General features: G+C 42.2%; 1 protein-coding gene across 3 annotated transcripts in view; it reads right to left on the bottom strand.

Moving 5' to 3' along the window:
- The window catches only part of arhgap21a (Rho GTPase activating protein 21a), a 276620-nt gene extending 262056 nt beyond the window's left edge, over window positions 1-14564 (bottom strand). For 2 of the 3 annotated variants that reach the window (XM_085987749.1, XM_085987750.1), the window contains exons 1-2: window positions 14072-14564; window positions 12984-13226 (exon numbers count right to left, since the gene is read on the bottom strand). In XM_085987749.1, coding sequence (XP_085843875.1) covers window positions 12984-13073 — 90 coding nt within the window. In that variant the 5' untranslated portion in view covers window positions 13074-13226; window positions 14072-14564. The remainder of the gene's footprint in view (window positions 1-12983; window positions 13227-14071) is intronic. The other variant, XM_085987751.1, reaches the window with a different exon arrangement.
- Window positions 14565-15393: the final 829 nt, after the last annotated feature.

The following is a 15393-nucleotide window of genomic DNA, read 5'->3' as shown; positions in this document are numbered from 1 at the left end:
TCCCCTCATCACTGGCTCCCTAAACAGAGGAAATAGTCTTTCCTTATTCACACAATCAAAGCCTTCCATGTTTTTTAAAAAATCTCTAGTTTCTCTGGGCTTTACTTGATGTGAGCGCCCTGGTGGCACATCCTGGAAGTTAGGAAAATGGTACCAAGGACTGGGAGAAGCAGGAACAAGGATAAAATCATGTGCGCGCACTTGGGGAGGTAATGCATTTTGGAAGGAAAAACACAAAATGGGAGAATACGCTCAATGGAAAGATGCTGAATGGTGTGGAAGAGGAGGTTTTGTGTGCAAACCTGTCATTCCTTGAAAGTACAAGTGCAAGTTGATAAAGCCATAAAATAGGCCAATAGCATTTTGGTACTTATGAATACAGGAATAGAGTTCAAGAGCAAGAGGGTAATAATAAATTGTACATGGCAATGGTTACTTAGGCCAGTTTTTTTTATTCGTTCATGGGATGTGCGTGTCGCTGGCAAAGCCAGGATTTATTGCCCATCCCTAATTGGCCTTGAGAAGATTGTAGCCTTCTTAAACTGCTGCAGTCTGTGTGGTGAAGGTACTCCCACAGTGCTATTAAGGAGGGAGTTCCAGGATTTTGACCCAGCAACAATGAAGGAACGGCAATATACTTCCAGTCAGGATGGTGTGTGACTTGGAGGTGATGGTGTTCCCATGCGCCTGCTGCCCTTGTCCTTCTAGGTGGTAGAGGTCGCGGGTTTGGGAGGTGCTGCCGAAGAAGCCTTGGCCAGTTGCTGCAGTGCATCTTGTAGATGGTACACACTGCAGCCACGGTACGCCAGCGGTGGAGGGAGTGAATGTTTAAGGTGGTGGATAGGGTGCCAATCAAACGGGTTGCTTTGTCCTTGGATGGTGCCGAGCTTCTTGAGTGTTGTTGGAGCTGCACTCATCCAGGCAAGTGGAGAGCATTCCATCACACTCCTGACTTCTGCCTTGTAGATGGTGGAAAGGCTTTGGGGAGTCAGGAGGTGAGACACTCGCCGCAGAATACCTAGCCTCTGACCTGCTCTTATTGCCACAGTATTTATGTGGCTAGACCAGTTAAGTTTCTGGTCAATGGTGACCCCCAGGATGTTGATGGAGGAGGATTCGGCAATGGTAATGACGTTGAATGTCAAGGGGCGTTGGTTAGACTCTCGCTTGTTCGAGATAGAAGTGCCTGGCAAGAACTGTGGCGCAAATGTTACCTGTCACTTATCAGCCCAAGCCTGAAAGTCGTCCAGGTCTTGTTGCATGCGGGCATAGACAGCTTCATTATCTGAGGAGTTGCGAATGGCACTAAACACTGTACAGTCATCAGCAAACATCCCCATTTCTGACTTTATGATGGAGGGAAGGTCATTGATGAAGCAGCTGAAGATGGTTGGGCCTAGGACACTGCCCAGACGAACTTCTACAGCGATGTCCTGGGGCTGTGATGATTGACCTCCAACCACCACAACCATCTTCCTTTGTGCTAGGTATGACTCCAGCCAGTGGAGAGTTTCCCCCCCCCCCCCCCCCGATTCCCATTGACTTCAGGTTTACTAGGGCTCCTTGATGCCACACTTGGTCAAATGCTGCCTTGATGTCAAGGGTAGTCACTCTCACCTCACCTCTGGAATTCAGCTCTTTTGTCCATGTTTGGACCAAGGCTGTAATGAGGTCTGGAGCCGAGTGGCCTTGGCGGAACCTAAACTGGGCATCAATGAGCAGGCTATTGGTGAGTAAGTGCCGCCTGATAGCACTGTTGATGAAACCTTCCATCACTTTGCTGATGATTGAGAGTAGACTGATGGAGAAGTAATTGGTCAGATTGGATTTGTCCTGCTTTTTGTGGACAGGACATACCTGGACAATTTTCCACATTGTCGGGTAGATGACAGTGTTGTAGCTGTACTGGAACAGCTTGGCTAGAGCGCGGCTAGTTCTGGAGCACACGTCTTCAGCACGACAGCGGGATGTTGTCGGGGCCCACAGCCTTTGCTGTATCCAGTGCACTCAGCCGTTTCTTGACATCACGTGGAGTGAATCGAATTGGCTGCAGACTGGCTTCTGTGATGGTGGGAACCTCAGGAGTAGGCCAATATGGATCATCCACTCGGCACTTCTGGCTGAAGATGGTTGCTAACGCTTCAGCCTTGTCTTTTGCACTCACGTGCTGGGCTCCACCATCATTGAGGATGGGGATATTCATGGAACCTCCTCCTCCAGTTAGTTGTTTAATGGTCAACCACCATTCACGACTGGATGCAGCAGGTCTGCAGGGCTTTGATTTGATCCGTTGATTGTGACATTTAGCCCTGTCAATAGCATGCTGCAGTTACAGTACTGTGTGCAGTGATCCATTATAGAAAGGACATTAAAAGCCAGAGAGCATACAGTATAGATTCACCAGGATGATACGAGGGATAGAAAACTGTAGTTCTAATGAGAGGTTTCTGTAATGTCCGAGTATATATAAATAATACACGGACTGCAGGAGAACAATAAAACAGGGGGTAACTTAAGACTGAAATACAGAAGCCTGCTATGGCTTTATATACAGGGGTGGTCACTGCCAGTACTGCAGTATAGAATCAGTTCTTCTCTTAAAGGCACATACACAACAGTTTCCGATTGGAGAGAAGGCTCGGAATAAATTTAATAAAGGCTCTTAAAATTAAGAAGGGTTTTGAAAGGGTGAATAAGAAAAAAAAAATTCTCCTGGTTGGGGACCCAGCAATGAGAGGTCATCAATTTAAAATCCTGACAAAGGGTGAGGTGAAAGGCTAGGAGAAATGTCTTTATGCAGAAGATTACTGGAACATGGATCCTTTTGCCATAGGGAATAGCTGAGGCACAGACCATTTCATCTTTTAAGGGAAAAGTACATAAAGATTTGAAGCAGGGCAAGTTACAGGGATATGGGAAAGAGAGCAAGACCATGGGATTGGTTTTAGACTCCTCTAGCAGAGCCAACAGAAACTATGGGCTGACTGGCCTCCTTCTGCACTTTAAACATCTATGCAGCTAAGCGGCTAAGTGATTTTTGTGGTAAAATATACAATTAAGTATAACTCAGCATCAGTCCGTCCCCACCACCAATACACAGATATCTGAATCAGTGCATTCTACTCCCTGATCAACGTAAATAAGCCAGGAATCCAACAGTGGCTTGTACCTTAGTAAATGCCACAATTTCAGCTGCTATATTAGGGACCAAGCACATTGATCAAACATACAGCATTCCAATTATTAGACAAGCATGATGTAATGCCTTAGTGTGATGGAAATTCCCAGAGTAGTGCAGGTTCAAAAATGATTAAATATCCAATGGCTAATCCATCAGGCTTCATTGCTTCTACGATAGGATACATTTCATAATGTAGTCACTGGAGAAGACGGATACTAGGTATGGCTGAACAGGTAATGTGGGTTGCACACACTCACCCAGATCAGCACATCAATGAAACAACATTAAAATAAACTGTACTCTTTTAAAAAGGTCACATCTGTGGCAATTCAGAATTTGAGCTAAAGTGAATACATTGGGAATGTAATACAGTACTTACATATGATGGCCACAAAAGTAACAGCCATAAAAGGATGATCACTGTGATTACACAGAAACAGGCAGTTCGACCCGTCGTGCCCGTGCTGGCTCTTTAACCCGAGCTATCCTCTAATCCCATTTCCCAGCTCTTTCCTGGCATCTTTTTATGTTGCTCCTTTTCAAATGCTAATTCCCTTTTAAATGAGGTGATGGCCTTAATAGCCACTTGTGATAAAGCAGTCCATGCTCCAACAACTGCCTGGGTGAAATCGTTCCTAATTTCTCTTCATTCTTCTGTTGATAATCCATAGTCTATGCCCCTTTGTTGCCAATTCATCAATTACCAGAAACAATCTTTTACTATGTATCCTCTCAAAACATTTCATGATTTTGAAAACCTTTATTACAGCCCCTCTTAATCTTCTTTGCTCCAGTAAAAAATCCCCATTTTTAAAGCCTTTCTTCATAATTATAAGCTTTTATCGCTTTGCCATTTCCAAAATCCTATCCATAATGGGGTGCCACGAATGGCATACAATATTCCAAACACAGCCTAACCAACATCTTGTACAAATTCAACATCACCTCTTTTTTGTATTCGGTGGCTCACAAATAAAACACTGAATTCCACTAACTTTTTTTTTAATGTGCTTTTCTACCGGCAAAGATCTATGTATCTGCAATCCTAGATCTAGCTGTTCCTCCAGTCTTAAAGATTCTTAACTTTTTAGGAGCATATTTCTTTTCAGTGTTCTTTCCCTCCTCCCCCCCAAAACTGTACTACTGCACTTCACACTTCTTTGCACTGACTTCATCGGTCACCTATCTGCCCAACTCATTTACTGGTCTGTTCTGTTTAATTCTTCCTCACGGTATACTATGCCCTTCAATGTATTAATTTTTAATAAATTCTCCTTGTGTCGATGTCCAAATTATATTAATATATAAAGTCAAAATAAAATAAAAGAGGTCCAAGCACAGATCCCTGGAATCTCAACACTAAGCATATACTCCAAATCCAATGAACTTGATTCACCCCCACTCTCCACTTTCTCTCTCTTCATGAGACGACATTTCCTCAAATACCACGTCCTTCAATTTTTTTTTGCAACAAATCTTATGGTATCTCAGCAAAACCCTTCTGAAGGGACTAAGGAACAGAAAGCAGAGGCGATCGGTCTGAAAGGTTAACTCGGTTTCTCTCTCCACAGATGCTGCCCGACCTGCTGAGCATTTCCAGCATTTTCTGTTTTTATTTCAGATTTCCAGCATTCGCAGTATTTTGCTTTTGTAGAGAGTAGTGGTGGACGGTTGTTTTTCAGACTGGAGGGAAGTATACAGTGGGGTTCCTTGGGGTTGGTGAGGACCACTGCTCTTTTTGATATATATTAATGACCTGGACTTGGTATAAAGGGCATAATTTCAAAGTTTGCAGATGACACGAAATTCAGAAATGTAGTAAACAATGAGGAGGATAGGAACAGACTTCAGGAAGACATAGGCAGACTGGTGAAATGGGCAGACACGTCAGATGAAATTTAACGCAGATAAGTGTGAAGTGATACATTTTGGTAGGAAGAATGAAGAAAGGCAATATGGTACGATTTTAATGGGGGTGCAGGAATAGAGAGACCTAGGAGTGCAAGTACAGAAATCTTTGAAAGTGGCAGGACAAGTTAAGAGAGTTAAAAATTCACATGGAATCCTTGGCTTTATTAATAAAGAAATAGAGTATAAAAGCAAGGAACTTCTGCTAAACCTTTATAAAACACTGGTTAGGCCTCAGCTGGAGTATTGGAGAAGGATGTCAAGACCTTGGAGAGAGTGCAGAAGAGATTTACTGGAATAGTACCAGGGATGAGGGACTTCAGTTATGTGGAGAGACTGGAGAAGCTGGGGTTGTTCTCCTTCGAGCAAAGAAGGCCAAGAGGAGACTTGACAGAGGCATTCAAAATCATGAATGGTTTTGATAGAGTAAATAAGGAGAAACCGTTTCCAGTGGCAGGGGGGTCGGTAACAAGAGGACACTGATTTTAGGTGACTGGCAAAAGAACATGAGGTGACATGAGGATTTTTTTCAAATGTAGCGAGTTGTTATGATCTAGAATGCACTGCTGAAAGGGTGGTAGAAGCAGATTCAATACTAACTTTCAAAAGGGAATTGGATATATACTTGAAGGAAAAATATTACAGAACTATGGGGAAAGAGCAGGGGAGTAGGACCAATTGGATAACTTTCAAAGAGCCGGCACAGGCACGATGGGCCGAATGGCCTCCTTCTGTGCTGTATCATCCATCGCACTCCCTTCATCTATACATTGTGAATTTCTCCAAAGATTCAATTACATCAGTCAAGCACAACCTACCCTTTACAAATCCACATTAACTGTGCCCAATTACCCTATGCTACATGTTTTTCATTGTACTCTATCTACAAGTCCTTTTGTATTAATCACTCTAATAGGAAGAAGCACCTGCTGATATCAGTTGTAAATATACCTTTCACTAGCTTGAACCTATACCCCCTTGTCCTATTCATGCAATTTATTTGAAAGCAATTTCTCATTTACTTTTTCCATATTGTTAACTACCTTATATACTTCTTATTATACAAGATCACCTTTTAGGTGTCTCCCATCCAGGCTGAAAAGTCCAAATTTCTTCAGCCTTTATCTTAACCTAGGGATCAGCCTCTTGGCTCTTCTCTGCAGTGCCTCCCACATGTTTTAAGTGACCAAAAATTGGACACAGTACTTCGAATATGGTCTGACCAGAGCACTGCAGTTTATATTCTATTGTTTTGGCTATAAAGCTCATAATTTTATTGGCTTTATTGATTGTTACTTTGCATTGGTTGGACATGTTGACTGCCGAGTCTACGAAGACTCCCAGATGTCTTTCAACTTCATTCTTAGCTATTTCAACATCATTTATCAATTATGTGATCCATTAATTTCATTCTGTGCTCTTAAAAGGTTTGTCCAAAACCATGATAAGATTAACAGGCTTATCATTTCCGGTCTTAACCTTAGTTTTAGTAGTTATTTTTAACCACCCATAAATGAGGAAGATTGTGGAAAGATGTTCCAGATAAGTAGACGGTAGACTGCAAGAGCAGGGAAAGGTGGATATTTCTGAGATTTAAGCACGAGAGTCAAGGAGTGTGGGGCACAGGCTAAAGAAGGTGGACAAGATTTGGAAGAACCAAGAGTGTGGCTGAGGGATGTGAGAGCACTGGGAAGGGCCTTGTAGGGTGGGAGAGAGGAGTCAGAGCATGACAGGAGGTAGACTACAAGAACTGTGTGGATTTGGCAGGGAGTGGGGGGTTGTGTCCTGCGTCTGAAATGATTAAGAGATGAGTCCCAAAGTACAGGAGCATGGAGGAGGTAGTGCAGGGTGTGGGATGCAGTAGTGGCAGGGTGCACTTGGAGAGTGCACCAACAGCATGGTGGCAACTATCTATGGGAGCAATGGGAAGAGGAATGGCTGAATGTGAAGTATGGAGTGAGGTTGTTGAGTACTACAAACAGCCCCTTCCCTTGCTGCAACCAGAATAATGGCTTAGAGTCTGGTCGTGGCAGGGAATCCAGTCACAGCACGATGGAGAAGGTTTTCCCAAGATTGACTATTATTTAACATAAATAATCCTAAGTATTTTGTTAAAATATACAAGTTTCCACACGCTGGGGTAACCCCATCACCAAATCCTCTTGCCTACTAGAGGAACCCCATCAACAAATCCCCTTGCCCGCTAAGCAGTGTATTTAAGATATATTACAGGTTTCCCCACTGCTGAGGAAACCCTTTGAATAAATACACCTCCCTGCCCAAAACTCACGAAACGTTAATGCACAGATACTAAAAGTAATCAAAAAGGCGAATGTAATGTTGATCTTTCTCTCAAGGGGGCTGGAATAAAAAGGGCAAGAAGTGATGTTTCAGTTGTACAGAGCCTTAGTCAGACCACATCTGGAGTGATGTGTTCAGTTCTGGGCAGTGCACCTCAGGAAAGATATACTGGCATTGTTTTTGTTAGATATAAAGGTAGTCAGGGAATTGCTCAATGGAGTCGAGGTACAAATTAGCCACGATCTGACTAAATGGCAGAACTGACTCGAGAGATTGAAAGACCTACTCCTGTTCCTCTGAAACCTCTTTCTTACAATTAGACTTCTTACAACCCCACCCTGTTGCCACAAGGCAACCCAACATGATTCGATCTTCCAATCCCACGGTGGCCTTCCCCTACAAATGCTGCAAGATAAGTTACTGCCCGTTGTCAGGAATTAGCTGCAAGTTCTTCAGCACTTTTAAAATCATAATGGCAGGATGCAAGGGTCAAAGCAGTAGCAGGCTGTATTTTGGAGCTCAAAGATGGGTGGTACTGTGGAAAGCAGGCTCACAGCACAAGCTATCCTGGAGACGTAACCGTAACTGCAACCTTGGAGAACTCAGGCTAGTAAAATTAATATGCAAGTTTAATAACAAATAGCATGGTAGAAATACTGTGACAGACGGAAGTAACCAAGTTTCATTTAACAACTGTGTACATAAACTATACTTTTAACATGATTGATTGATAGATATACAGAGACGCACACATATTTAGAGGATCCCTCTGTTGATCATGGCAAGTTTGGATATGCCTTGTTCGGCATTGCACGCAAGAATAAGCAGCCAAAGACAATGAGACATTCCCATATTAACTGTAAAGATCAGGTAACATGGGAGCAGCTGCTGTTGTTCTAGTGAGAAACTGAGTTCCTGCATCTATTTCAATTTAGAAAGAATCTTGTAGTATCGTTTACGTCACTATCAAATGGCAAAAAATGGCCAAAGCAAGGTACTAACTTATGTTCAGTTCAAACAAAATTACAAAGTTCGGTATTCACAAATTAATAAAATGGGTGATGGTCAGAGGCCATACGCACTACTAAAATATCACGATGGCCCACTGACAATAACAGAAGCACTTGCCATTTCTTGTAGAGATAACCATGTTTTTGGGCTGTGCTAGTCTGACCTGCTCATGCCCATCCCATCAGACAAGCACAGTCGAGTCACTCCCATAGACCTGTGTGTATCTGCTCCAGCCATTGCAGAAGACATGTGCACTAAGTTTGCTACAGTGTGGAGAGGAGCAAAGGCACTTCCCAATAGGGAAATGTCACTTGCTCCGCGCCTCTCCTTTTTTAAAAATATAATTTTCGGGAAGTGGGTGTCACTGGCAAAGCCGCCATTAATTGCCCATCTCTAGTTGCCCTGAGAATGTGATGATGGGCCGCCTTCTTGAACTGTCACAATCCAGTGGTTTGATACAACCGAGTGGCTTGCTAGACCACTTCCGAGGGCAATTAAGAGTCAACCATGCTGCTGTGGGACTAAAGTCACATATAGGCTAGACCGGGTCCTTCCCTAAAGGCCATTTACTAGTTTACGACAATCTGACAGCTTCACACTCACCGTCACAAATACCAGCTTCTTTATCATTTTTTTTTTATTTTTTTTTTTTAAATAAACTGAATTCAAATTCTCAAACTGAGATGGTAAGATTTGAACTGACCTTTTCTGGATTACTAGTCCAGTAACATAACCACTACACTACCATACCCATTAATATACTTTGAAATAAGTCTTAACTAAACACCAGCACTGGTACAGGCCTGGGAGCAAATCTCTAAACTATCCTTTCAGACAGAGATGGGGCACATCACAGGAAAGAGAAAAATTCTTTGCCACGAATGAAACAAATATATCACCATCCACGTCACCCACAAATTGATTAGGTTTCTGAAATCATATTGACTTAATTTCCCATTTAAAAGTTTGGCACCGCAGCTGTGTATACTGAAGTAGGTAATTTTCAGTCATGGTCTAATGTAAACACCAGCATTGCTGTCTGAAGCAAAGATAGTCAAAAACATAGCTGCCATTGATCTCGGTGTCTGAAATGCTCCGGTTCACTTCCATATAGGCAACAAAATGGTTTTGTCGTCACTGGCCTGAATGCAGCTGATTAGAGTTAATATTTGCAACGGTTTGCTTCAGTGATGATAGCTTCCCAATGACTGGAGAAGGTCCATACACAACAGCTGCAGCAAAGCCTCTTCGCTTCCAGTATGAAGGTGAGCGAGGGAGAGCTTCAGCAGCTCAGCCTGCCAGGACATTATTACTCTGTTCCAATGCCTCTTACACTGTTCCAACGAAGCTCAACGAACAGCACCTCATCTTTCGATTAGGCACTTTACAGCTTCTGGACTCAACATCGAGTTCAACAATTTCAGACCATAACCTCTGCTCCTATCATTTTTTTTTCTCTCTCTCTCACATGGCAGCTATTGATGATTCTGCCATTGCCATTTACACTTCATCTAGAGTTATCTTTTGTTTCTTAACTTGTCCCATTACCATCTCCTTTTGCCTTTCAATCTCTCCTGCCTTCCATCCTATCACAGACCTTCCCTTTTGTTCTTTCCTCCCCCTCCCCCTCTCCTTGCTTAAAAACCTGTTCCATCTCCAACTTTTTCCAGTTCTGACGAAGGGTCATCGAGCTGAAACGTTAACTGTTTCGCTCTCCACAGATGCTGCCTGACCTGCTGAGTATTTCCAGCATTTTGTTTTTATTTCAGATTTCCAGCATCCGCAGTATTTTGCTTTTATATTAAAACAAGGAGGCAATTTCAACTGCATGGGCGATCTGTTTCAGGAAGTAATTCTCCAATATAAAATGGGCTTTAAAAGAGCACAGACCTTGGAGAAATCAATCTCACAACATAAAGCAGGGTGTTAAGAGGATCTTACATCGAGAATTGTTTAATTAATGCTAAAAGCCAAGTCACTCACAATGAACTGCATGTACAAATGTATTATAATTCTTCAGGAGCTGAAATTATTACACACAATATTCAGTTTATAATATGGTCGCATGGTACCTTGGGTAACTTTGAAGAACATTTCAATTCTAAAGCACACTATATTTACTAATCACTGCTAAAATATAGGTTAATAGATACAGGCTAGTCAACCGAAGTTCTCCACTTGTGTGCTCACTAACTATTATCTCTCCATTCATTTTGATAGACAAAAAAAGTCACAGACTAGTGAGCTTAGAAGTGGCAAACCCCAGCCATCAAGTCTTACTTCAAGTGACAGTTAAATTATTTTTTTATAATCACATGTAAAGAAAATAACTTCTGCTCTATTCTATTCCTTTCAATGGGTCTGCAATCCAAGTTTTAGGAAACTTAAAACTGTAATCATTTCTCAATATCAAATTATAAAATTACATTCAGTATACAGTTTCTCTAGAGCAAGTGCTATACGGGCTATAACCAGACACTGGAAACCAGAATCCAAAGGGCTACTGTGTACTCAATCTGTATTGGGCATAAACATGAACAATACTAACTATGAACACACCAACTAGACAGATATTTCATGCAATGTTTCAACAAATCTCTGATTTATTTATTTTTAAACAAGCTACCAGGACAAAAAGCCATTTTAGTCATGTAGCTCTATGCATGAATCATTCTATAGTGTTAACTTCCTACAAAATCAGTCACATCACATCCAATAATCTACCTTAACCCGATTAACTCCACCTTTCACTACCTGCCCTAACTCCACCTTTCACTACCTGCCCTACTAAACACAAAAACTCATATACTGCAGTCATTTTACAGTTATAATTCTTAAAATAATATTAATTGTAAACAACTTTGTCTTTTGGATTGTTGTAAAATAATGCAAATATGCAGTTATTACATCAAAACAAAAAGTTGCAAATATATCCTGGAACAGTTTATGAAATATTTCAAATCCCCATCCACAAGTAGTACAACTCAGATCATAGCACTCCAATTTTGTAAATAAGAATTGCCTCATGTTTCCAGCTTTAAAATGGATCGGAATGAAATGCTCATATTTCTTGTTCTCTCATGATACCACTAAAAGCTGTATCCGATAAATTACTAGTGGTTAAAAAAGAGACTAGCGAGTCTTATTTTACAGTTCGCTGTTATTTTCAGATCCCACACTTTTCTTTAGTTTTACTTCAGCAACGGGAATATTTTACGTTTTCCCAATTACAACCGTAAACCACCTCATTCATAATGCAATGACTATATATTGTTAGCCATTGTACTGGCAAAATATTTCAGCCTCAAAGTTAAAAGGAGGCAAAAATCTAGGATATTCATAAAGTAAATATTATTAAGAGTAAAGTTGCTTTCCAGCACATGTTGATGATCTGAACAAAACAAGGAACAAAATTCCAAGCAAAACACAAACATTTAATACTGCAGAAAAAAATCAACACATTGAAAGTTTTGCAGCATAATATACAAGGTGCTTACTCTAAAAACATCTCAACAGTATAGAATATCTTGACCAAAAAGCCCTATGTTGTAACCATCAATGGTGTTGCAAAAAACACACTTCAGGTTTTCTTCACACCATACACTATTCAGTCCAATTATATTTCATGAAATGGCATTAGTGCAAGATCCTCTTCACCAGGGTATATTCCCAGACTACAGTCTACCTTCACATCCTTGTGTAATTGAACATTTCTAGAACATACAAATGATCATTGCATTGTACTCAGTTGTAACACCAAAAAGACCTTAACAGAAATTTTAGAACTACTGAGGTTGTAAAATTCTCTCTATACATGTTCCAGCTTCTAACCATCAACATGCCTTCCAGTAAAACCCAACACTTGTCTCTAGGTCACACCCATACTTTTACAACTGTAACGTTTTTTCCATTAAACCACACACATTAACCAACCAATTTGGTGAACCACCTGTACCGTTAAGAAAGAATGCTATAGATGCCGGCAAATAAGTACACTAGGTACATACTCTCCAGGCTCAATGATCATTTAAGAATTAAATCAATGCAAAGTGCCCAAAATTTCAAATGTCATTGGACTTAAGTTCGCCAGTCGTTACAACGACGCATCTCTTCAATGACTTTACATAATCAATTTTGTTTTAAAAAGACTTCGTTGCTACAAATGACTAAATTAGAATCAGTTTAGAACAGCTTCAAAATTAGTATTTTATTAAATTTAAACCTCTTTCAGCAATATATATATTTTAAAAATACAAAAGTCAGAATGATGTCGAATGTGCTTTTGCACTTGCTGAAATACGATTCCAGGAACAGCAATTTAACCTCGTACATAATTACAGCTGAGACTACTTAACGTAGAAAAGCTTAGAACTGTAATACACAAGCCCTAGCTAAACCTCTGGAGCATAATCTGTTGAGCCTGGCCGGCAGTGCGCCCAATACAGCAAGACGACAAACAGTAAATCAAAAGCCACAAAGCAACTGCTGATCCCTTCGTACAAAGAGTTATGTAAAAGGAATAAACGCTTAAATCTCCATATAATTTTTTTTTTTTTTTTAAAGACACGGAATATGGTCTCACCCGTACCTCGTCCTCTCCAGCAGATGGGTGTTTTTTTCCATTTGCATCTCCATCCTCCTCCTCACTTGGACAGGTCCTACGTGTCGCCATTATTTCATTTCAATTTAAAGCGAATCCAGATCAGGAGAACACTCCCTCGACTCGGTACATTGAAAAATCCAGTCATGAACAGCAACAATAAAAATACAAGCCAGATGATAACTCGCCGGTCTACCCGCTCTTCTTCATTGTTTCTTAAACAAACTGGAAATAAAAAGATATACACCGTCACTTTATCGCAAATAAACCACGCTTGTACAATAATTTATGCCCACAAGCCTCCTTAAAAGAGACAGTGATCAGAAGAGTGCACTGACTCAGAAAACAAGTCAGTTCGCCCGACAGGAGCGTAAACCTCCTTCCATCAAACAAGGAAACGCCTCTTTAAAAAAAAAAATTCCTGTTACTTGACTTTTCCTACAGAAGCTGCGCTTTATGCTCAACACCTTCCAACGCCAAGTTTCTTTCGGTTTTATTCGGTTTTATTCTTTTCTCTTCCTCCGATCTCCCGAAGCTCGGAAGTTATGTAATCCCAGTAAACCGGTGCTTTCACTCCCCACCCGCCAAAAAAAATGCAAAAGATCCGAAAAGGTGACTAATTTAAAACGAAGATCGAACAGATGTAGTCTGGAGGCAGATTTTCACACTGCTCCGTACGTGCCCGGAATGGCTCCTGACAACTAATCATTTGTGGTGGGTGTTTCTGGTTGACAATTCGCCCAAGTACCAAGTTGCACCGAGAGGATGCGATGTGTAAATTATACGAATAACGACCCCCACACACAATTGGAAGTTGCAATATCGTGTGTAACAGCTCCAGTCAAAGGAGAAAAAACCTCACCCTCCCCTTGTACAATACCATGATCAGCCCCGATTTCCATATCCCAGTCTGTGCAGAATCGCCCCCTCCCTCCCCATCAATCATCAATTCAAGCCCGAGTCGGAAACAAATCCGCACACCCTCTTTTCCCCCTCCCCGCTTTAATTTTTTTTTTTTTTTTAAAAAGGGGTGAGGGAGAGAAAAAGAGACCCTTCTCCCTCAAGCAGACCTGGTAGCGCCGTGGACGAGCCGAGGCCTAAATCGCTCAGTCCAGGAGATTCCTGCTGCTGTCCCCCAGTCTGGGCCGCATTCTCCCCGCCGCCAGCTGCTCCTCCTCCTCCTCCTCCGGCACCAGCACCAGCAGCACAGCCACCATGGCTCCTCAGGGGCTTCTCGGCCTCTCCCTCTCCCTCTCCGCTTGTTGTCAGTCGCCGCTCCCTCGAGTCCCCCCACTCACTCACCCGACCTCCTCCCTCACACAACAACCAGGACGCTGTTTAAACCCGAGTGTGAAGCCCAGCCCGGCCCCACGCCGCCAACATCATTTTTCTCCCTCTCGTTTAATTTTTTTTTCTCCCAAATTCTTTCCCTCACCGAGTCGCGTGAAAAAAATGGGGGAAATAAAAAATATCGCCCAAGAACCCCGCCGTCAGCGAGCAGCCAATCGCGAGCGGGTTTACATTCAGGGTTTCATCACTTGGCCAATCGTATAGGGCGTTTCATCCGCTTCACTCCCTTTACCCCCCCCAACAAACTCTCCCTCGCGCTTTCCAACAATTATTCCCAACTCCGGGCCAATAGAAAATGAGCTCGCGCTCTCCCTCTGCCCCCCCCCCCCCCGCTCCGGCCCAGCCAATCAATGCAGCGCCGCCGTCGCCGCTGTATTATCCCCAGATTTCAGACCGATAAACATTGATACACTTGCTCAATCTGGTACATTTCAGGCTGCGTTTCCCGGTTAAAGATTTTGGGTTTTTTTTAAAGTATTTTTTGCAGTGGGTCCAGTGCAGAATGTTTCCCCCCCCCCTTTTTCTTGTAAATATGCAATGAATAGGAAACAAAGTGCAGCGTTATTGTAGTGTGGTGTGATTTTCGGCAGTATGTGAGCTGCATAAAAATGAAGCGCAGAGGACGGGATGATCATTTACTACGGCTCACCGAACAGTTATTTCCGTGGCAGAGCTTGTAATTGCGGCGTTGCAAGGTTAGGCAACACATTTCGCAGCTTCAAACTTGAGAGTTTCTCTCTGCTCACCAGCACTTTGTTCAAATCACAGTTCAAGCCAGAGGCAGGTTTTAGTAGTACCGTGCAGCATTTAATTTATTGATCCTGTATTGCATGAAATAAAGGCAGTAATTCTTTGTGGCGCCTGGTTTCACACCGATTCCCCACTCCTCATTCTCACGATGATCTGAAAGTCCTCATCTGATGGATTTGCCACCATCCGCTAGTTACTTGCGGAGATACATCGCGCGACGCTGTCATCTCCAGATACGATTCGCCATGATCCTGCTGTTTATTGATTGATGTTCTTGTGCCTTGCAGAGATT

Source organism: Somniosus microcephalus, chromosome 5 (genome assembly GCF_052327205.1).
Source record: "Somniosus microcephalus isolate GS21.2 chromosome 5, FLI_Smic_1.0, whole genome shotgun sequence".
Classification (NCBI taxonomy): domain Eukaryota; kingdom Metazoa; phylum Chordata; class Chondrichthyes; order Squaliformes; family Somniosidae; genus Somniosus; species Somniosus microcephalus.
The sequence above is the reverse complement of the archived record's forward strand: the minus strand, read 5'-3'. Positions and strand labels throughout refer to the sequence as shown.